The sequence below is a fragment of the Culicoides brevitarsis genome, chromosome 2 (genome assembly GCF_036172545.1).
Source record: "Culicoides brevitarsis isolate CSIRO-B50_1 chromosome 2, AGI_CSIRO_Cbre_v1, whole genome shotgun sequence".
NCBI classification, from domain to species: Eukaryota; Metazoa; Arthropoda; class Insecta; order Diptera; family Ceratopogonidae; genus Culicoides; species Culicoides brevitarsis.
In genome coordinates, this window is record NC_087086.1 from 37,016,239 (window position 1) to 37,041,221 (window position 24,983).

The window sequence follows — 24,983 nt, forward strand, 5'->3', positions numbered from 1 at the left end:
AAATTATTTACCTTTGAACTTGAGTTGCCTGTCGATCGTTTTTTGCCGTTTTGCCACCCAAAATGCACAAAATTAAGTTCAAGTCGTGATTTTTCTTTTCACCTGATTTTTTTTTTCGTAATGAAAAGTTAATGAGTGCTACCTGCATCTACTTGGCATGCAAATATTGCATAATTTTTGATCAATTTTAAATTTTTCGCTTGCATACCGAACGAACATAATTATTTCTCGAAAATCATGAGAATTTTTCATTCAATTTTATATTGTTAATTGTTTTGTGTGTGTTTGGAGGAATATTTTTGCATTTTTTTTTATTTTTGTGTTTAAAGTCCGTAAAGCTGTGAACATGATATATGTTGCATGAGTATAACGAAAAAAATTACAAATACCGGTATTGTTTTGTTTTGTTTGGAGTTAAATGACAGGTTGGAGTGGATTTACGCAAAAAAGTGAATTTTTTTGAATATTTTTTTTTATTTTGTAATTTTTAATTTGATAAGATTTCAATGAAATTTTATTTTTTAATGATTTGTATTTTTTTATTTTTTTTCGTTAGAAATTTAAAAAATTTTAAAATAAAAGGTTTCGATTTTTCTAAATTTTTATTTTTTTAATTAAAAAAAAATTAAAAATTTTTATTTAATTATTTTAATTATTTAATCTTTTAAAAAATTTAAATAATTTTTTTTATTTTATTATTAAAATTTTATTAATTTTATTATTTAATAAAAATTTATTTTTTTTTTAATTTTATTTTTAAATTTTTTTTTTATTTTTTTTTTTATTTTTTTTTAAAAAAAAATTTTTTTTTTTTTTCAAAATTCTTGTAAATTTAATTTTTGAAATATTTTGCAAATTTTAATTATTTTGTTTCTATATTTTTCTTATTTTCGACAGTAAAATTTGATTTGCGTTAATTTTTGTAATTTTATTTATTTTATTTATATTTTTTAAAGATATTTTATTTCTGAAATTATTTTATTTTTATATAATTTTTTTTAAATATTTTTGAATTAAATTAATTTTTTATTTCATTTAATTTTTTTAAATTTTATTTTTATATAAAAATTCAAGTTTTTAAAAAAAAATAAATTGAGCAAATTTTTATTATTTTTTTTTTTAATTTTAAACAATCTTGACTTGATTTAATTTTTGTAATTTTAAATTAATTTTTTTTATACATTTTTTATTATTTTGAGACAAGAGACTTTTAAAAAGATTTTTGAAGAAAATTATGAAAAAAATAGAAAATTTTTAATATTTATGTAATTAAAATTTAAATCGAATTTCGATCAATTTATTAAAAATTTTTTAAATTTCAAAAAATTTTATAAAATTTAAAAATAAAATAAAATTAATTTATTTAATAAAAATTAAATTATTCATCAATAATTTGAGAATAAGTAAAAAAAAATTTTTTTTTATAAAAAAAAAATTCACGTAAATCCATTCCTTACTGTACTATCACCCTTCTCCGATCCATTCACAACTTCATGCTCATTCATTCAAACAAAAAAACCTGAAAAAAACATAAATAAACAAAATAAACAGCGCGACATGAACTTCAAACACACAACGGCACGACATCTCAACTGCTACTTGGAACTTTAAACACAAAAACAATGTGAATTTAATTATTTTTCGTGTTCGCGACGAACGGCTACTACTTAGTGCACATGCAACTGTAATTTTTCAGAATATTTTGAAATAGACACCGAAAAGCATTGAATCTTGCTGCTGCTGCTGCTGTGTGTTCCTTTTTAATTTTCATTTGTTTTATAACACGAAATATCAGGTTGCACAGATCTCTTTAAAGGTCATTTCTATTGTAATATAATGAGATATATTTTTTTTTCGTTCGTACCTCGTTCGTACAATTTTAATGACAAAGGGTGAATTACATAATTATGTTGTAAAAATTTTACACACGATTATTTTTTTTTTAATTTTATGCAAAAAATCAAGGGATTCAGAATTTATTTTTTTTATTATTTATTTATTATTTTTTTTTACATAATTCATGATTTATTAATTAAAATTATATTTTTTTTATGATCACGCGATTTTTTTTTTTAATAATTATTTAATAAAAATTTAATAACAATTAAAATCAATAAAGGAAAAAAAATTAAAGATTTTAGACAAAAGAGGCGATAATTGAAGAGTAATTTTTTTTTAAAAAAGAAAAGAAAAGTGTTAAGAAATAAAAAAATTATTAAAACAATAAAAAATCGAAATAAATATCAAAACAGAGCGTGAAAATAAATTACAGATGACCGACTTAATTTTTTTTTTCAAATTAAACAAAAAAAATACAAGCAAAGAGATGAGATCAGGTGAGTATTAAAAAGTATGAAAAATGTGTAATTTTGTAAATAAAATTTTTATTTTTATTAAATTATTAATTAACTTTGTCATTTTTGTTGTTGTTGTATTTTTCTTTGCATCTCTTAAATAAAAATATCTTAATCTCAAAAAATTTAACGTAAAATTAAATACTTTGCAATAATTTTCGTTTTTCTCGATAAAAATTAATTAAATCATCGTTTACCGTACGTTTTGTGTGTTGAGACGAGAGGTGATAAAAAATATTTTCGTTTAGTAATAATCGTAATGTCCTCCATCGTAATGGCCATAGTCAGAGAAGTGACCTGTTGGGTGGTATTGTTGAGTGTAATGGGATGTCTTGGCAACATGAACTGAAAAAATAATAAATTAATTATTTTTGAGAATTTTAGTTTTAATTAAAATTACTTTTTTTTTAAATTTAAAATTTTTTTAATTTACTAAATTTAATTATTAAGAAAATTTTAATTAAAATTTAAAATATTTATGAGTTTTTATTAAAAAATTTAATTCATCTTAAAAAATAATTAAATATTTTTCATTTTTTTATAAAATTTAAAGAAGCTTAGAGAAATTTAATTTAAAAATAATTTTAATATTTTTTAATCAAAATAAATATTTTATTTAAATTTAAATTTTTATAAATTTTAGTTTAAATAATTTAATTTTTTTTAATGTACCTAATTAATTATTATTTATTTTTAATTTTTTTTTTTGCTTTGATTTAAAAAAAAGTTTTTCAGGAAATAAATTTTAAGACTAACTTTTTATTGAATTTTACTCCACGTTGGATCAAAATTAATTTTTTTAAATAATTTTTTTTTTAAGTTATTTAGCAAATTTTATTCAAAATTTGTAATTTTTGAGCAATTTTGAATTTTTTTTATTCTTAAAATAATAAATTTTTAAATTACTTTAAATTATCAAGTTAAATTTTAAGGGAATTTTTATTGAAAAATAATTTTTTTACCATATAAAAAATTTTATGATCAAAAATTAAAAAAATTTTACAAAATATTTAAAGTTGAATTAAAAAAAAATAAAATAATTTTAAAATTTATAAGAAAATAATTTCAAACAAAAAACTTATAAAAAATTTAATATTTTTAAAATCTTTAAAAATTTTAATTTTTTAAAAATATATTTAAAAATAAAAAAATTTTGAAATAAAAAAATCGAAAAAAATATTTAAAAATTTTTTGAAAAAAAAATATTTAAAAATTATTCAATTTTAAAATGGACAAAAAATTTTATTAATTTTTTTCAAGAAATTCCTTCAAAACTGAATTCTTGTTAAATTTTCGTAATATTTCTCACATATTTTAATGAAAAAATACCAAACAATGCCAATAAATCAAACATTTCATAAAAGATTGTCCAACGAGCAGCTGTCCAATTCATTTGAAAAACAAACAAAAGCTAAATGATGCATTGAAATGCACGGCAATAAATTGAACTTGGTACACAATTGCACTCACATGTAATAATAATTATGTCACTTTAGCAGAAGAAGTCTTGTTGAATGGAATTGAATCGGACAATAAATGATATAATAATAACATTACCGAGTCACAGACAAGCGAAAAAAAAAACAAACAGAGACGTTAAACGGAGCATCAAATCTTGTTTTTTTTTTCAGCAAAGTTGTTATTAATTCACAAACGAAGCGGAGTTGTTATGCAATTCGATTGTAGGTGCATTTTTCGATGCATCGATGGAATTCAGCCGTTGGCGCGAAATATTTATTTTATTTCCTCTCTCGAAAGAAGAATTAGATCATCGATCGATCGGAGACTCACCTGGCGCATGATGGACATAGGGATCGACGTAGTGTTTGACGATGGGAGCGGATTTGTACACGGGCACGTGAGCGACAGGAGCGACGTGTTTCACGACAGGAACAACGGGAGCCACGTGCTTCACAACGGGAACGTGTTTCACGACGGGAGCGACAGCATGAACAGTTGGCGCGGATTTCGAGACAACGGCGTTGAATCCGTTGATCGGGTCGGCGGTATAATCGACAGTACGGATGGAGCCGTCAGCTTCGACGAGAGAATATTGACCTTTGACAACGTCGCCGTCGCGTTCTTCGTGTTGGGATTTGATGTCGCCTGTGGAGTGATCAGCGACGCCGTATTTGAAGGCGTATTTTGGATGATCCTGAAAATGAGAAAAAAAAATGTTTAAAGGTAATTTTTTAATTAATAAATTTAATAAATAAAAATTAATTTAAATTAAATAAAAAAAAAATATTTTAAAATTAGAAAATTAAATAAAATTTAAAATTATTTATTAATTTAAATAATTTTTATTTTAATATAATAAAAATATAAATTTAAATTAAATTAAATTTTAATTAATTTTTTAATTATTTAATTAATTTTTTATTATTTTTTTATTTAATTATTTTTATTTAATTTATTAAATTAAATAAAATTATTAATTTAATTTTATCTAAATTTATATACAATTAAATTATTTTTATTAATTATTTTTTTATTAAATAAATAAAAATATTAAAAATTTATTATTTTATTTAATTAATTTTATTTTATTTAAATTATTATTATAAAATTAAATTATTTTTATTTAGAATTTTAATTTTTTCCATTTTTTTTTATTTTTAAAGTATTTTTAATTTATTGTTTTTTAAGGTATAAAAAACAATTTTAAATTATTTCATCAAGGAGTAAAATTTAAATATTTTTTTCTAAAAATTATTTCAAGTAAAAATTCCTCGAAAATTTCTATTTTTAAAAATTTTTAAGGATCAAAAGGTTTTCTTTTTGTTCAAAATTAATTAAAATAAAAACTTTTAAAAATAAATTAGTGACGAAAATTATTTTACATCGTTAAAAACTATAATACTTTTATAATTTGTATGAAAATGTAATTTTTAAGAATTTTTGAAAAATATTTATAATTAATTTATTGATTTTAAAATTTAATAAAAAAAATAATTTCACAAAATTTGAATAATTTATTTTTTTTTCTTTAGAAACCTTTTATTTCTTCAAGTTTAATTTTAAATTAATTATTTTTTTTAGTTTTAAAATTAAGTTTCGTTCCTTAATTTTTTCTAAATTTGCAATGGAGACGCCTTGTGTTTTTCGGAATTTATTTTTATTTTATATTTTTTTTTATTTTATTTTTAATATTTTTTTTCTCTTTCATTTTCCCTTCCCTTTCAATAAATTCACATTTTTTTTCATTTTTTTTTTAAATTTATTTTTTGTCTTCAAAATTTTCACTCACATAATAATCCACATATCCATGTCCTGCGTATCCTGGTTTCGCGAGAGCACTTCCGAACATGGCGAGCGCCAATAATAACATCGCACACACTTTCTTAACCATTTTTCTTAATTAAATATTTTTTTTTATTAAATTTATTTTTTTCACTAATAATATCACAAAAAAAAACTTTTTTTTTTCAAGTTTATTGTTCAAACAATCGTACAATACTGCCACTTTGACCGAAATTGTTGCGCCTTTTATATGAAAAAAAAACTATTTTCAAATATCTTCGTTGGTTGCTGTTGCTCTCGGATGAATTGCTGAACGGCATACGTTTTGTTTATTTTTTCTACATGGCGAGAGGTACGAAACGTTGCATTGTTTGGATTTTTGTACGACAAATTTTTTTTTTAATTTTTTTTCAGCTGAGACTTGATCAATAATCGATTGCTTCAAGAGTTCATTCTAAGCAGTTCCGATGAAGATGTCTCTCACGTAATGCCAGCAGCATCGAGCAAAAAAAAAGTAGAGCAGTTAAACGGTAACGCGGTTGCTCAATTCGCGAGTGCACGATCTCTTCTTCTTCTTCTGCACATTAAATGAAGAAATCCAAATAATCCTGAATCAATTTTCTGTGTGTTTGCATAAAATTGACAATCATGAACAACTGCAAGTCGTTACATGCTACTTAACAAAAAATTGCTTCATCGATTTTTTTTTTTTTAATTTTTGTTCAGGTTGAATTTTTCATTAAAAATTCTCAAAATAACGGAAGAACTTCCGAAAGTCCTAAAAAATGATTTATTTCATCGGATGTTGACCTGCAATAAAAAAAATTAATTTTTCAAATTTTTTTGCGACATAAAATTCTGTGACAAATAGTTCAAACCACTAAATTTTAGAGGCAACTCAAGGTCTTTGTTCTAAAAGAAACGAAAAAAAAAATTAATGATGAAAAAAATAATCTAACCAAAACAATGTGGCTTATGATCGTTAATTAAAAGGCATCGTAAACGAACGAAAAAAGTTCACACAGAAATCAAATTACGTTATTTATTTCGCTTGTTTTTGTAAAACGACATGCCGAAGAAACACAGATTTTTCGTGGTTTTTGTCGTGAAACGAATTTATGGCAAATTGTTGATATTGACCCCGAAACATTGGCGACGACGACGACAGTTGAGGAATTAATGTGGGATTTTGGGACAAAAGTTTTGGGTTACGAAGAGATCAAGATCAGATTTTTCATTCAAAGTTTCATTCTTTGGTAATAAAATTGAAGATTTTGAATGAAAATGAGACATTTTTGAGGATCGTAACTGCTCATGATCCTTAAAAATCGTTCATTTTTTAAATATTTTATCGAAATTTTGAATGAAAATCTGATCTAGATCTAAAATCGCCTTAATTCGAAACTTTCATTTTTTTATTAATTTTTTACAAAATTTTTTAAAATTAATCGAGATTTTTTTATATTTTTTTTTAATTTTTTTACATTTTTTTAAATTTTTTTTAAAATTATAAATTTATTTTTTTAAAAGTTATTTTTTCATTTTTTTTTTTATTTTTTTAATTTTTTTTTATTTAATTTTTTTTAAATTTTTTATTTAATTTTTTTTTAAATTTTTTATTTATTTTTTTTAATTTTTTATTTAATTTTTTTTTAATTTTTTATTTAATTTTTTTTTTTAATTTTTTATTTATTTTTTTTTAATTTTTTTAAATTTTTTATTTATTTTTTTTTTTTAATTTTTTATTTATTTTTTTTTAAATTTTTTATTTAATTTTTTTTAAATATTTTATTTTATTTTTTTTTTAATTTTTTGAACTAATTTATTTTATATGCTTGAAAAAAAATAAATATTTCCTTTTACTTCATAAATTTTTTTATACCTTTTCAAACGTAAACAATTTTTCACAATTTTACCTTAATTCGACTAAAATTCACAAAAAATAAAAAATTGTCTAATAAACGTAAAAAACTATTAATTAATTAAAGTTAAAAAATCCAAAAATAACAGAAAAATCATTAATCTTCAAAACAAAAAAATAAGCGAAAAAAAAAATAATTTTTTCAATTATTTTTAAAAACTTGTTGAAATTCGCAATTAATTCGTTGACCTTCAATTATGCCAAAAATGACACGAAAAATTGCCATTCGAAATGACTTTCGATCGTGACAAATAACGCCTTTTTGCTCTCATAAAACATTCCCATCACAGCACAGAATCAATAGAACAACAATCACTTAGAGACCCGACATTTTATTAAACATCCGGTCAGTTAGTAAATTTCAGCAACTTCCGTCTCGTTAGCGATCTGTCTTAACTAAATTGGCACCTTTGACGAGTTGCTTTGAATATGTCTCATTCGTTCTTTGTCTTGACTTAGATTTATTTTGGATTAATGAATGAGAGAGACATGAACAATACCCGCCCAAAAAGTACATTTGTTAATAAAATTGTTGAATAAAAAATAAATAAATAAAACAACAAAAGTTACAAACAACACTGAAAAAAGCCAAAAACGTGAATTTTTATAATAAGAAAAATTGAATAAAAATGTACGACAGACATTGTTTGAAAATTTTCATCAGGCCTTGATCAAGGTTAATGATAATATTATTTGTTCATGTTCGCCATTTATTTCAATTCGATGTTTTTCGTAATTGATACAAAAAAGTACAGTAGAATTTGTGGCGGCGCCCACTTTGCTGCTTAATTAATTTATTTTTTATGCACAAGGCGTTAATTTGTCTCAAAAAGGTGCTTCAGAAGATTTTTTGACAGAGATATGCAAGTCCAAAGGTGTTTTATTAAAAAAAAAGAGCTGATGTAATTTTCTCGTAATTACACGATATTTCTTCGCATACAACAACAGCTCAATTAATAAAGTTCGCACAAACAACATAATAATATTATTACAAATGTATATGATGCCAACGTACAATTATTGTTTAATATAAAATACGAGAACTGCAGTTGTTGTTAACCAAAAAAAAAAATGAGCCATTGTTGGAATTTACATGAGTAGACACGAGAGTTTGTGACTGACAGCTTGAAGTTGGAGATGATGGTGACGAAAGAATTTTGTTGTTTTTTTCCACACAGAGGTAAGTTAATCATAATTCATATACAATATGCGCGAAATTATTTATTTATAACATATCTTTGTGGACTGAAGTTGTTTCTTTTATTTGTAACACTTTTAAAGTGCATGGAAATGAGATTAATTTTAATCACGAAATGATCGTAAATATTCACGTTGTTTGCATCAAGTTGACTCATAATTCAAAAGACTTGCGTTGGATAAGGAGAAGAAGGATGTGAGCGCTTTTTGTTATCAGGTAAGAAATTTTTCATTTAATTTTTTTTAATTAACCGTTAATTGTATTTTTAGTAGTTTTGAAGCTCGATACCCAAAAATTATTGAAGCAACATATTCAGATATGGTTTTTATTATCTAAATAAGTTTCAGAGAAAAAAAGTTGTTTAAAGTCTTTTTTCAGACGAGGGCGATTATTGTTCAATATCAGATGTAAAAACGTCCAAAATGAGAAATTATTTTGAATTCGATGAAAACAGATGCTGAAACTGTTGAGAAACTGGTTGTTTAGTTTATATGCCATGGAACAATTAAGACGAAAATATCCTTTTTTATGAACAAACTTATAGGCATAGCCTTATAGCATAGCTCATAGGCATACTATGATCCAAAAATTTCAATATAAACGAAATGCATTCAAACAGATGGATGCCAAGCAATAATGGGAAGTCAACAAGAATATGGAAGTAATCATCGACAGCAAACAAAAAATTTGATGACATTTGAATTTTCAATCAATAATTTATCTTACAATATTCTTTTGAGCAAATAGAACTGTAACTTTTCTTTAACTCAAAACACTTATGAGAGCAAACATTTTTTAAAAGACGAAGTCGAGTAGTATAGAATCGATTGTTAGTCTCAGAACTCTTTTAAATCTTGTATTGTGTAGATTTACTTTTTCGACGACATTTGTTTCATTAAGTATCTTGCTTCATGTTGAAAGAATTCCAATTATAAAAATATCAAAAACAATCTTACATTCAAAGATTATAAATTTTTCTTTAAAAAAAAATATTATCCTTAATATATTTGGCTTTACTATCCTTTTTTGTTTTTACGAACAAATTTAATCCTTACCTTAAACAGACAGACCCTGAAAAGAGCAATATTTTTTTTGTCAAAATGCATTTTAACATTTTACATGACAGAATATCATGTTACTTTTTAAGTATGCAAAATCCGATATTCTCGCAAGAAATCAACCTTGCTCTAATAAAACTAATTAAAAATTAATTAACAAATTTTTCATAAGATTCAGGGAACTCAATGCATCAGCTTTAAATGTTCTTTCAAGCAGAATCTTTCAACAACAAAAAAAAACTTTCCGCTTTAATATTTTTTCAAGTTCAAAATAAATTTTTTTTCGCACAAATTTTTTGAGGAAATTCATGCTTCAAATTTGCATAAAAAAAACATTGCTCAATAAATCAACCGCAGATCACACGCACATAGCGGCAATTGCTTCACTTTTTATTACCTTTTTTTTATTTTGAACGACAGCCGACTCAAGCAAATATCCTCTTTTGACAACTACGACGGCGGTGGTTACAACCATTGGATCAGGGCAATTAACTTCCGATGTAATAACACAGAAATAATTTGTAAATTTTCTTCATCATCATTATAAGGTATTGTTATTGTCTCATTGACGATCCGACCAACATCGTAAAGGTTGTCGTCGTCGTCGACATCGTTATTATTAAATTTGCTTGTTAATTTAAACAAACAAACAATAATTTGTGTCACATTGCAACATTTTCTCTTTTGTCAAATGTCAATACGATTATTTCTATTAGTGAATCTATTAGTAATTGAGATGCTTGGTTACATTGTAAGTTCATCTAAAATTTTAATCAAGTTCCTCAAATTAAATGTGGGTTAAATTTTCCGCAAAATGATTTTGATTTTTTTAAATCTCGTGTCAATGCCCATCAAGCAGTTAAACTGAATTTAATGAATTAATATCGTGATGGGCGGCACATAATAAAATTTATGAATCTGGAGAATTACAAGCTTTGATGATGCATGACGACAATTGATGTTCGACCATGAAAAACATTTTGTGCAAATTTTTGGCCATTTATTGTGCACAAAAGAAAAATTCGCGCAATAAATTTAGTTTTAGTTCCCTTTTTAAGACGCGAGAAAAGATCATTTTGAGTCATACCTGAGCATTGTTTTCCAAAACTCGAGCGATTAACATCAAGCATTGACCACGTCCTTCACTAAAATGAAAAAAAAATCTCATAAATTTCGTTTATTGATTAATTTTTGTTAAAATTCGAACATACTTTGTTGTAAAGAGTGAAACGAATCTTTATGGCGATCTTAATAACGAACGAACAATGCAGACCAGCGTCAATAAATTTACTTTTCCAAGTTATGTTAAATAAATATGTTATGTCTTTCGAATAGTTTTTGATGATATCTGCTAAAAAAATAAACATTTTTAATATAAATAAATAGTTTAACGTGAATTTTTGAGAGATAAAAACAATTGAAAAAGGGAAAAATCTCTTATTTCACACTCGGTTGAGTTTTTTAAACGCAAAACATATGAGGCAGTAGGTTAAATAACAAACACTCTTAATAATAAAAACAACAATAACAGTAGCAAGGGTTAAAATATGTAGCCGATTATTATTAGATAATCAAAAAAAGTTGAGATATGTATCTTGCTTGTAAATATTTACCGCACTTAAAAATGCAATCTCGAAAAATTAGAGTAAAAACGTGCGAATTAGCCTACATTTCTGACAATATGCAGTTTTCGTGCATTTGTTTATTTTATTTGGCGCGTAATTTGACAGGTTGTGAATTTTTGGTTAATGAAAAAAAAAATTTTTTTTCAGTTTCAATTTTTTGGCAGTTTTGAGTTATAATATGATTAAAAATGATAAATTAAAGTCCTCTGACAAATTTTTATCCATTTGGAGCAATATTTGACAAAAATTGCTTTGACACAGTTTTTGACACAGTTTTTTTTTGCTCTTGATTTAGTTTTTAAAACAAAACTATGTCAAAGGAAAAATTTTTTTTCAGTTTCAATTTTTTGGCAGTTTTGAGTTATAAAATGATTACAAATTTTTATCCATTTGGAGCAAGATTTGACAAAAATTGCTTTGACACAGTTTTTGACACAGTTTTTGACATAGTTTTTCTATTGATTTAGTTTTCAAAATAAAACTATGTCAAAGAAAAAAATTTTTTTCAGTTTCAATTTTTTGGCAGTTTTGAGTTATAAAATGCATAAAAATGATAAATTAGAGCCCTCTGACAAATTTTTATCCATTTGGAGCAAGATTTGACAAAAATTGCTTTGACACAGTTTTTGACATAGTTTTTTTGCTCTTGATTTAGTTTTTAAAACAAAACTATGTCAAAGAAAAAATTTTTTTTTTCAATTTTTTGGCAGTTTCAATTTTTTGGTTTTTTTGCTCTTGATTTAGTTTTGTCAGTTTTTTCAAAAATGATTAAAAATGATAAATTAGAGCAAACAAATTTTTTTTTCAATTTGCTTTGGTTTTTGACATCCATTTGGAGCAAGATTTGACAAAAATTGCTTTGACACAGTTTTTGACACAGTTTTTGACATTTTTTTTGCTCTTGATTTAGTTTTCAAAACAAAACTATGTCAAAGAAAAAATTTTTTTTCAGTTTCAATTTTTTGGCAGTTTTGAGTTAGCAAGATATAAAAAATAAAATGATTAAAAATGATAAATTAGAGCCCTCTGACAAATTTTTATCCATTTGGAGCAAGATTTGACAAAAATTGCTTTGACACAGTTTTTGACATAGTTTTTTTTTTGATTTAGTTTTCAAAACAAAACTATGTCAAAGAAAAAATTTTTTTTCAGTTTCAATTTTTTGGCAGTTTTGAGTTATAAAATGATTAAAAATGATAAATTAGAGCCCTCTGACAAATTTTTATCCATTTGGAGCAAGATTTGACAAAAATTGCTTTGACACAGTTTTTGACACAGTTTTTTTGACAAAACAAAACTATGTTTTTTTTCAGTTTCTTTTTTGATTTAGTTTTCAAAATTTTTAAAACTATGTTTTTTTGCAAAGTCAAAAAAAAAATTTTTTTTCAGTTTCAATTTTTTGGCAGTTTTGAGTTATAAAATGATTAAAAATGATAAATTAGAGCCCTCTGACAAATTTTTATCCATTTGGAGCAAGATTTGACAAAAATTGCTTTGACACAGTTTTTGACACAGTTTTTTTGATTTTGATTTAGTTTTCAAAACAAAACTATGTTTTTCTCTTGATTTAGTTTTCAAAAAATGAAAACTATGTCAAAGAAAAAATTTTTTTCAGTTTCAATTTTTTGGCAGTTTTGAGTTATAAAATGATTAAAAATGATAAATTAGAGCCCTCTGATAAATTTTTATCCATTTGGAGCAAGATTTGACAAAAATTGCTTTGACACAGTTTTTGACATAGTTTTTTTGCTCTTGATTTAGTTTTCAAAATAAAACTATGTCAAAGAAAAAATTTTTTTTCAGTTTCAATTTTTTGGCAGTTTTGAGTTATAAAATGCATAAAAATGATAAATTAGAGCCCTCTGACAAATTTTTATCCATTTGGAGCAAGATTTGACAAAAATTGCTTTGACACAGTTTTTGACATAGTTTTTTTTTTTTTCTCTTGATTTAGTTTTTAAAACAAAACTTTGTCAAAGAAAAAATTTTTTTTTCAGTTTCAATTTTTTGGCAGTTTTGAGTTCTAAAATGATTAAAAATGATAAATTAGAGCCCTCTGACAAATTTTTATTCATTTGGAGCAAGATTTGACAAAAATTGCTTTGACACAGTTTTTGAAACAGTTTTTGATTTAGTTTTGCTCTTGATTTAGTTTTCAAAACAAAACTATGTCAAAGAAAAAATTTTTTTTCAGTTTCAATTTTTTGGCAGTTTTGATTTTTATTAAAAATGATAAATTAACAAAAAAATTGCTTTGACATAGTTTTTGACACAGTTTTTCTCTTGATTTAGTTTTTAAAACAAAACTATGTCAAAGAAAAAATTTTTTTTCAGTTTCAAATTTTTGGAAGTTTTGAATTATAAAATGAATAAATATGATAAATTAGAGCTCTCTGACAAATTTTTTATCCATTTATATAAAAAATTAAAAAAATCTTATCCAATTTTTATTTTAAATTAACAAAAATATTTAAATATTTTTTTTTTTTCATTAAATTAAATAAGTCTTGAATAACTAAAATGGAAAATTTTAAAAACTCACCTATAAGCAATACTCCAAAAATCCTGCAATAAACCTCACAATTGCTGAATATAACTGCACAACATCGAGTTGAATGACCTCCTTCACTTTTACTTTCAAACTGAAATTAATTCAGTCAATCGGTGCTTTGTAACTGTTGTATAATAACTGAACAAAAATTTCAAGATGAAGGTCAAACAAATTAATCTTTGTTGTAATTTTTTTTTTGAAACTTTGATGTAGGTCGTGCATTGCAGCATATAAACTAGTTTCAACTAAAAATTTAAAGTACAACTTAATTATTTTAAAAATCATGCCCTTTAAATAAAAAGTACTTAAAGGGCTCGGATTTATTTTTTTAAAAATATTTTGATCTTGTCATGTTTTTAGATTGCGATAGTAAAAAAGGTTTATGAAAGGTCACAAGTTTTGTTCATGTAGGAAGACTTTCAAATGTTTAGGCGCTGCAGTAGCAGCAATTAAGTGACCATGTACGAGATTTTCCATTTTTTTTTGTTTTGTTTTCGAAATACGTATCGGATTATTATTGAGTAATAAAGTATTTCGCATTTAATAATTATAGCGATCAAGAACAATCATTTTGTGATCTAGATCTGTTCTTTTAACAGTTACATTGTTGTCAGTTGATCTCACAAAAGTGTGTGAGGGTAATAATGTAAATGTTTCAATAAAATGCGATGCATAAAAATAGAGGAGAAACAAGTAAATTATAGAGTAGAATGGCAGCTGGTTGGCGATGTATGTGCCAGTTTCAGATGGTAGGTAAGTAATAAAATTAAGCTAAATATGAGTTGTTATAAGTTATATAATGACTATAAAAGGCTTCGAACTATAAATTGTCCGTTGCTTAAGGGAATTAGGATGAAGCAACTTGCCAATGTGATTCTTGTTCGAACTTCATCCATCCAAAGGTTCTAAATAAGTTCCTTATTTCTTAAAAAAATTTTGAAATCTTCTTTTGAAGCTTAATGAACATTTGAAGAGCTCCTTAAGATGAAAGATTGAAAGCTAAGATTTTGTTGTTTACTGAAGAAGCTTACGATTCTATGAACAACTTTAAAAGGCTGAAACTATAGGATGGAGATGCAAAATGAGGTAAGTTCTTAAAATGTTCAAAACAGAAAATTTTTCGTTATACGTTGAACTAGATATGAAATTTGAACGCTCAACTACTCACATATTGAAAATTGATTTTAGAGAATTTTAAAATCGATTTTAGAAGGGTTTAAATTTACTCATATGCTTTAAGAAATTCCTTCTAATCATCATTATTAGAAATTTTAAAGCAAATGAGTAAATTTAAAAGCTTCTAAAATCGATTTTAAAATTCTCTAAAATCAAAAAGTGACTTTAGATGAATGATTTTAAGTGTTGAAGTTTCATATTTATTTTAACGTATAACAAATTTTTTCTGTTTTGAACATTTACTGAAAGTTTAGTCTACTAAGTCTAAACACGATCAACTAGACAACAACATAAATATCACATTGACAACCCATTTGGCTTACTTTGCAACCTCCTGACGGAGTACAATGATTTGACAGAAGAGGTCGTAAACTTTCCTATTGAAAAATTTAAGAAATTGGTCAAATTAAGATGCATCGAAGTTAGTTTTAGAATTTGAAAAAAAAAAAACGTAAAGTCATGAAAAATAATTCACAATTAATCCATCCTTCTTTAAGTGTCTTTAATGACTCTCATTCCTCTTTTTCTATCTTAAAATACCGCAACAATGACGTCGTTAAATGCAACAAAAAAGCAACCGCCTTTTGAATCACATCCTTGTCGTGTCGCGTCAGCAACATGCCAGACAAGTTATGACCCATTAAACGTTTATTTTATTGAAGTAGAGCAATTTCATTCTATCTCCATATAATTGACTACATTTTTCAATAGGATCCGGTTCAGTCGCTTTCAATAATTACAAAGTAGTTTTTTTTCTTATTATTGATTCTTGAAGATATTGATCACGTTTTACGAAAATTCTTACTAAAAGGATCTCTTGATTCTTCTTCACACGAGTTTTTGCTCAAACCAGTTGGGCATCATCGTGAAACCTTTTGCATGAGTAATCATGATTATCATACGGCGGATAGTTTTCCTTACTTAAACACAATCAACTCGTTCCCGAGCTACATTCACTTTTTATTTTATTTACAATTTTATTACAAGCTTGTTAATCGGACAAAAAGAAAACTACAACAAAAATAGTAAAAAAAAGGCATGAACCTGATCTCATTATGCTTTACGTTCTTTTTAGAATATCTTACACACCCATCGCGTCGCGTACGAATCACGACTCAAGGTCGCACAAAACTTTTCGCTTAAGTAGAATTTAATGTGCTGAAAAATCGTAAATGAACATGATTCCTTTCAACGTAACGCAAAATCCCATAAAAGCGTAACAAAATGTAGAATTGATAGATTAGACCACAACAGTAGCAGAAAATTTGAAATGGAGACCAGGAAGTTGCGTTCTTTGATGATTAATCTGTTTAGAATTAAAACACGTAATTCGATATTTTTTCTTACCATACAGATTATTTACATCTAAATACTTAACAAAAATTGATCTAATTTTAATTAAAATTATCCACATAAAGTGGTACGAATATCTCGAACGTCCTTGCCCTTAAAATGTTGTGTCCGTAATAATCATAAAATTCCATGTATGTTTGGTTTGTTCTCAATCTCGACACTCTATAAATAATATAATAATGGTGTTTGTTTGTTGTTACGCGATTTGTACATGCTACAACAAAAAATTGCTACTATTATTATTTAAATTAAAATACCTCTCGAGATTTTTTTTGTGGTGTTTTGCTGCGTTTTGTTGCAAAATGAATCAAAGGCTGAGAAAATGATATGTTAATTACCGTTGAACTTAATGTGCCAAGAAATAATTTTTTTTATTTATTTAATAATAAGGATTTTGCAGTGAGTAATGTTTTGGTTTGATTCAATTTATCACAAAAGAATGAGTAAGGAGGACAAGTAGTTCTTGCGTTTGATTTTTTGTGAGAATGGAATTTAACCTGATGGAGATTAATGTTTTTCCGTGATGTCCTCGCTTTAAATGTTAAGTACTTTTGTGGGTGGTTTTATGTCAAAATATTCTGATATTGACAAAGTATAGGTAAGTTAAGAATATTTGTCATTATGTTAAAATTATAAAAAATTCTTATGATAAATATTACTTTAATTTTTTTCTGTTAAATATAAAATATAAAAATATTTATTTTTTATTTTATTTTTTTAAGTAGGTATGAAAATTAAAAATAAAAAAATTTAAAAAAAATCAAATTAATTTTTAAATTAAAAAAAAACTTAATTTGAAAAAAATAAATTGAATTAAAAAAAAATAATTTATTAAAAATAAATTTCATTTAAATTCAAAAAATAATTAATTTTATTTTAATTTTGAAAATTATCTTTCAATTTTAATTATTAAATTATTTATTATTTTTTAATTTTTAAATACTTTTTAAGCTAAAAAAAATTATTTTTTATATTAAATAATTTCTTTTTTAGATTTTTAGGAAAATAATTCAAGTTTTAATAATTAATTATTTTTAATTATTTATTTTTTTAAATTATTAATTTAATTATTTTTGAATTTCAAATTTAAAAAAAAAAATTTAACAATTAATTTAACTTTTTTTAGAACTTTTTTTTTATTCTTCTTTAATTTGATAAAAAAAATACAGAAAAAAGAAATCAAACATTTTTTTAATTTTTTTTTTGTCTCAAAAATTATTTTAGTGATGTTTAAAATATTTCCTGAAAGCAAATTTCGGGAAAAAAACCTTAAAGAAAAATTTTTATCTCTTTCTCATTCAAAAAATATCTTTCCACGCGCAAAAAAAAATTGTGTGACCAATATTTAAAACGACTTTTCTTGTTCTGCCTTTTATTCACAAATTTTTTTTGGTCAATCAAGTGAAACTATATTGTAATTTAATCTCTTTTTCTCATTATTAAACCTAATATTTCTTTATCTCCGCATGTCTCGTTAGGCCTTTAATGTACAAACGCACGCGCATAATTAAATCGCGCAGAAAAAGTATTCTCTAATTTATGTAATCATAATAAAATTAAAATCAACAATTCCAATAATAATACAAAAATTGAATAATAGCAAGTCCTGAAACAAGAAATATAATTTATTCATTATTATTATTAAATTTCTATACCAGCAGCTAGCCTGAAATATGCGCCAAATTACCTAATCTTGTAAATGTTTTACTTTTAATGAAATATTTGTAAACGGTTTTGAATTGTCTTGGTTTTTCATTTTTTATTTAAAAAAATTTAAAAAAAAAATAGAAAAAATTGTAATTACACATTTTTATCTGAATTTAACTCAATTTACGAAAAAAAAATTTTTTTTTTCTATATAATTTTAATTTTTTTTCTTAATTCGTTAATTAAACGTTTTGATTCTTGTTTTGATTTTTTTTTCTTTTTTGCAGTAAAATAGAAGCTTATCGTGTCAAAATCATTGTTTACCATGAGAAACCCCCTTCAAACCTTTTGTTCAAGCAGCAAGTTACAAGTCATGATTGATCAAATTAGATCGTATCCGCCTTTTGCCTACACGGGATATTGAAAGTCCATATCTAATATCCGTCAGTTAGTCATTTCAACAAACTAGACCATATTTGATAGAAATCTACGCAATTTTGGATCCGTCTGGAAATTAAAAAAAAAATGTTCAAGACAAATTTTGCAAAAATTAATCTTGAGACACAAACAAAGACTGCGGCGATGTCGTATTGTCTCTCACTCACGCGTTAATAATCATTATTATCAAAAAATTCTTAAAATCAGTTAACCGTAAAATCTAACATAAATATAAATAAATGCATTGTATTGTTGTTGCAGTTGCTGCAGTTTTGTGATAAAATGCATATTTGTGTGTTTTCAATAATAATACTTAATATAAATATTTTATTGCTCAATCGAATGTTGGTTGTTGGGTTTTTTTTATGTGAGTTTTCAATTTATTCAGGCTGAATTTTTATTAAATTTGGATTAAAGAAGGGGAGGTTGCTGCGTGTGCTGAGGCATTTGATAATTGCTACGTTAAGACAATAAGTTCAATTTTATTGAAAAATTTAGTTTTCATGAAAATTATGGTTTAAAGAAAATTATAGAAATAACGGCAAAAGTTAATTCAAGTCAGTAAAATAACAATTTTAAATGAAATTTATGAAAATTATAATAAATTTTGAATGGTATCGCACCAAATTTGAAATAGCAACTGCAACAAAAGTAATTGTAATATGTAAGCAGTCGTAAAGTATGAATTTAAGGAGATCAAGTTTGATAAAGAAAAAATTTTGATGAAAGCGCTTTTTGATAAAAATTTTATTTTTTCGTTAAAAATTTAATTTTTGGGCTTCGTTTGTTACATTTTTTATTTTTATAATTTTTATCGAATAATTAATTAAATAAAAATATTAATTAATTTAATTTTATTAAAATATTAATAAAAATTATTTTTTTTTAATTTAATTTAATTTTTAGATTTTTTCTTTAACGAAATTCAAATTTTTAAGGTATTTTTTTTATTTATTTATTTTTTTTAAAATAAATTTTATTTTTAATTAAATAATTTTTATATTAATCGGTTAATAAATTTTAATTTAATTTTAAGTTTAATTTTAAAATCTTAAATTATAAACTTTTAATTAAGATTAATTAATTTTATTCTAAAAAAAAAAAAAATATAAAAAATAATTTTTTAAAATTATTAGATCCTTAATTTTATTTATTTTTCAATTTAATTTAATTTCATTTTAAAGTTAATTATTTTTATTTTATTTTTTTTTTTATTTTGAAGTAAATATTATTTAAAATAATTAATTAATTTTTGAATTAAATTTTAATTAATTTAATTTAATTTGAAATTTAAAAATTAAATTTATCTTAAATTTTTTTTTCGTTTATTTGAATTTTATTTTAAACATTTTTGATAAATTTTTAAAAAATTAAAAAAAATTTAATAAAAAAAAATAAATTAAATTAAAAATATTTTTTAAAATTAAATTTGGCGCCAAAATATATTTAAATCCATAAAAGCGATTTTTCTCATATTTTAAAACGAATAAAAAAAATCTAAAAATCCTACATTAAAATCTTGATCAAACTCATTTTATCTCATAAATTGTATCATTTACTAATAAGGATATATCAAATATCGTTCATATTCGCTCCAATAATTGATAGTTTTTAAAATTCGATTATTTAGATTGTAATTTGCTGATTGCTCACAACAAAAACAAAACAAAATTAATCTTAAAAAATTACTTTTGGAAACAGTTAACAGCTCGCAGCAAACTCGCCGATTCTATCAGTTCACGTGTAATTTAATTGAAAATTTTTCAAAGAAACAAATAAAAATGAATTAAATCCATAAATTATGAATGAAAAATAAAAAAGACAAAAATGTGACACAATATTAAATTCTTCGCTTGTTTCTTGCTCGTTGCTACTGTTGTGCGTAAGCTTTGACGAGTTGTACATCGCATTATAAATAATACGCTTGTACTTATGTTGGCTTGTATGAGCTGCTTCGGACGACCTTCAATTGAAAAAATGCTTGCACGCTGGTTACGTGGTTGCTTTTTATTTTTATGGTGTGTGCGGTGCATGTGTTTTTATTATTATTTTGTATTTATTTAGTAATCGGTAATGAATTGGCTTAGATAATTTTTTTATGTTGTTGCATTCTTTTCGATGTAGGTTTCAGGATTTGAGTTTTAAGGAATTTTTTTTTTTATTAAAATTAATAAAAAATTAAAAACATTTAAATTAATTTTTAAAAAATTATTAGGATTAATTTAAAAATTTATTTAATTAATTTTAATTATTTTTTTAAATTAATTATTAATTTTTTAATTAATTAAATATTAATATATAAATTAATTTTAAAGATTTTTTTATTTAATTTTTTTTTTATAAAAAAATAATTTAAAACAAATGAAATAAAATTTTAAAAAATTAATATTTTTATTAAATAATTATTTTAAAAAATATTTTTATTAATTATTTATTTTAAATTATTTTATTTTTAAATTTCTTTAAAAATTTATTTATAAAGCTACAAAAATTATTTTAATATTTTTTTTTTTGTATTTTTTTCATTGGAAATTCAATAGTAAAATTACAACTTTTAAAAAGAAAAATAGCTTTCATAAAAAATTCAACCTTTCCTTATCAGGTAATAAATTTTAATCGTGTGTTCAATGAACTATTGAAATTTTTGTCCTGTTTGAACAAGAAAACGAGGGTCATTAATCAATCAAGTAACAAGATTTGGCTTTTTCAACATTTTTAATTCACCTTATGCGGAAATAAAGTTCGCTATGTAAAGAATTTAATGTTTTTTCATATAAAAAAACTGATTAAATTCCAAGCATTTTAATTGAGAAATTAAAAAAATCAATGCAGAATATATTTTTTTCTATTTAAAGAATTTCTTGAGAATTTCACAAAAATGTAAAAGAATTTTTTTTAATAATATCTTTTTATTTAAATTCATAATAATTATTATTTTAAATTTAATTATTTTTTAATTAATTTTATTTTTTTATTTATTTAATTTAAAATTTTAATCAGAAATTTTTTAAATAATTCATATTTTTATTAATTAAATTTTTTCTTGAATTTGAATAAAAATTTCATATAATTATTGAAATTTTTTCATTTTAATTAAATTTTTATATTTTTTTTTATTTAAATAATTATTTAATTATTAATTATTTAATTTTTATTAATTTTATTAATTAATTTTTAATAAATAATTTCTTTAATTTTTTTAATTTTGTAAAAATCTCTAATGACTCGAAATAATAAAAAAATTAAAATTTTATCAGTTTTTGCTAAAAAGTTGAATATTCTTATGAAAACTTAATTTAAATAAATTGTATCTTACAACTAATAAAATATCGATTTAATTTAAGTTTTATCTTCTAGATATGTAATAAGTATATTTAAAATGGATCGTGAGTCATGTATTTAATGTCGACTTCTTTATATCTTCAGGCCTCTTTATTTCATTGTTAAATTCTGAACACTTTGACATTTGCTGACGTAATAATCTAAAATTGTCTGAAATTACTCAAAAAATATTATTTTTTAAATTAAAAAATAATTTCCTTTAAAATTTAATAAAAAAAAAAAATAAATAATTCTCGAAAATTCCAGAATAAAAAAAATAATTAAAATTTTTCATTCATAAAAATCTGATCACTGAACTGCATAAATTACATTTACTTTAATATTAAATAAAATAATAGTAAAATTAATATTTATTATTAAACACATGTAACTTAAATCCAAAGTTAGTGAGTAAGTATATCACACAACAATCCATTCAAGCTCGATTTTTTTTTACCCGCTTTATTTTAGCAGACTCGCGAGTGAATTGCGAGTGTGTATGTTGTAAAGTTAACCGATCTGACACAACAAACAAGACAATGCAGCACAAGTACAGCACGGTACTCGGATCAGGTACAGGAATAATAGAAATCAACATGTTTGTCGTCGTCGTTTTTTTTGTCTTTACCTGTTTCGATGCGGTATGGTCGGAAAATCGGGCGTAGTTTTGTATAAAAGAGCTCCTGCGAATTGGAATAGTTATCATTTAAAGTTTAGCAATTGAAGTGGAGTGATATCTACCCCAGTCAATTTTAATTTTACGAATTTTTATTTCGATTTAACGAAAAAAAAAAATAATTTATTTCAAAATGTTCACTAAAGTGAGTTGAAATTTTTTATTAAAATAAAAAAAATAAAAAATTGAAAAAATTATTTTAAATTTAATTAAAATCAATAAATTAAAATTAAATTAAAAATAAAATAATTTTAAAAATTGATTTTAATTAATTTAAAATTAAATTTTATTAAAAAAAATATTAAAAAGTGAAAAATTAAATTAAAATAAAAAAAAATATTTTTTCTGCAGACCATTGTTGCATTGGCTCTCTTCGCCGTCGCCTCAGCAGGTGTCTTGCCTTTGGCTCCAACTTACGTTGCTGCCCCATACCACGGAGACTACCATGGAGACTATTACGTGAGTAAAATTTGAATTTTTCTAAAATTAAAAAAAAAATAATTATTTAAAAAAAAATTAGAAAAAAATTAAATTCAAAGAAATAAATAAAAAAAAAAATAATTTGTTAAAAATATCAAAAATTTTAAATAAAATAAAAAAAATCGGATTAAAAAAATTAATTAAAAAAATAAATTAAATTAAAAAAAATACAATAAAAATAATTAAATAAAAAAATTAAAGTATCAAAAAAATAATTTAAAATAAATAAAAAAAAAATAAATATAATTTTTTTTACAAATACAAAAAAATGATTAATTTAAAAAATAAATTTTATAAAAAATTAAATTAAAAATATTTTAATTTATTAAAAAAAAATAAATTTAAAAAATTATAAAAAAATGATTGATTTGAAAAAAATAATTCAATAAAAAATATTTTAATTTAAAAATTTAATAAAAAAAATCAAATTTAAAAAAAAAAAATTAAATTTAAAATAAAAAACATTAAAAGTGTGGGAAAAAATCTGAGAATAAAGTTCAGAAGTCATTAATTATTCCGCGACTACCTACGACGACGACGACGCGATTAATACCCGTATAAAGAGAGTGATTCATTAATTAAGCAGCTGTAATGCTTCTATTCTATTAGCCAATAATTACAATTTGCCATTCATTGTAATAATAATCAATAAAAGCATTGCCCTTGATCGACTAGAATTTATTCTTATTGCGATACAGTTTAAAGACATTCACCCAAGTAGGAAAGAAAAACGCAAATTACGGTTATTACTGCCGATTAAAAGATGATTAGCTCGTGTCACGCCTCTCTTACATCATTTTAATTTTTTGTCGTGTCAACTTTTTTCTTAAACGTAATTTTCTTTTTTTTTCTCACAGAGTCACCCCAAATACGCCTTCAACTATGGCGTTCACGATTCGCACACCGGTGATGTAAAATCACAACACGAAGTCCGTGATGGTGATGTTGTCAAGGGACAATACAGCTTGGTTGAGCCTGACGGTTCAGTCCGCACCGTTGACTACACCGCCGACGATCACAATGGCTTCCAAGCTGTTGTCTCGAAATCCGCCCCCACTGTCCATGCTGTTGCTCCCGTCGTGAAACACGTTGCTGCTCCCGTCGTTTATGCCGCCCCAGCTCCCGTCGTTCACAAAACTGTCGTTGCTCCAGCTGTCTACAGCGCCGAATACCACGGCAACTATGCCAAGGCTCCTCTTGCCTATGCTGCCCCCTATGCCGCCTATGCTCCATTGGAACATCACGCTTATGCCTACAAATACTAAAAAAAACGCGAAAATTTAAGTGAAAAGCTGACTTCGATCATCGTTTGACGACTTCTCAGTATTAATTCTCTCATTTTTACTCAAATGTCTTTCATCTGTAACCCCTTCAACCCCTCGAGCATCATGAATTGTAAATATTTGTGCCACACTGCCATCTCCCGCTTCTATTTATTCTATTTATTGTATGTGTATTTATCTCTAAAAGTCTTCGATGGAAGAAATTGTCAGCAGATATTTTTTATAGTAAAAAGCGTGTAAATTAAAAATCGTTTATATATTAAAATGAATTAAATAAATTACGAAAAAATCGGAACAAATTAAAAAAATTGTTTTATTTTTCATTAATTTAAATTTAATTTTTTCTTAAAGAATTTTCATCATTCAGAGATTTATTAAAATTTTTTATAAAATAATTTTTTAAATTAAAATAATTGAAAAATTATGGTAAAATTAGATTAATACTATTTAATTTTTCTCATGGAATTTACATCATTGAAAGCTTTATTAAAAAATTTTTAAAAATTAATTTTTCTTTTTTTTAATTTATTTTTTTTTTTTTGTTTAAGAATTAATTAAGATTTTTTTTATTCAAAATTTTTAATTTTTGTTTTCACAAATTTATATATTAATTTTTTATTTAATTTTTTAATGATTTTTTCTTAGATAAATTTAAACAA

The 24,983-nt window shown here is 23.5% G+C and overlaps 2 protein-coding genes across 2 annotated transcripts; one reads left to right on the plus strand and one right to left on the minus strand.

The window, feature by feature from the left end:
• Positions 1 to 2,598: 2,598 nt before the first annotated feature.
• On the minus strand, positions 2,599 to 5,706 carry LOC134829062 (cuticle protein 19). The gene is made up of 3 exons (XM_063842054.1): positions 5,605 to 5,706; positions 4,146 to 4,509; positions 2,599 to 2,699 (listed from the first exon to the last, which is right to left on the minus strand). Exons 1-3 carry the CDS (start codon positions 5,704 to 5,706, stop codon positions 2,599 to 2,601), a joined length of 567 nt encoding a protein of 188 aa, XP_063698124.1.
• A 16,897-nt stretch (positions 5,707 to 22,603) lies between these two features.
• On the plus strand, positions 22,604 to 24,565 carry LOC134832223 (cuticle protein 7-like). Its single transcript, XM_063846193.1, has 3 exons — positions 22,604 to 22,706; positions 22,913 to 23,020; positions 23,899 to 24,565. Exons 1-3 carry the CDS (start codon positions 22,695 to 22,697, stop codon positions 24,304 to 24,306), a joined length of 528 nt encoding a protein of 175 aa, XP_063702263.1. The 5' UTR covers positions 22,604 to 22,694; the 3' UTR covers positions 24,307 to 24,565.
• Positions 24,566 to 24,983: the final 418 nt, after the last annotated feature.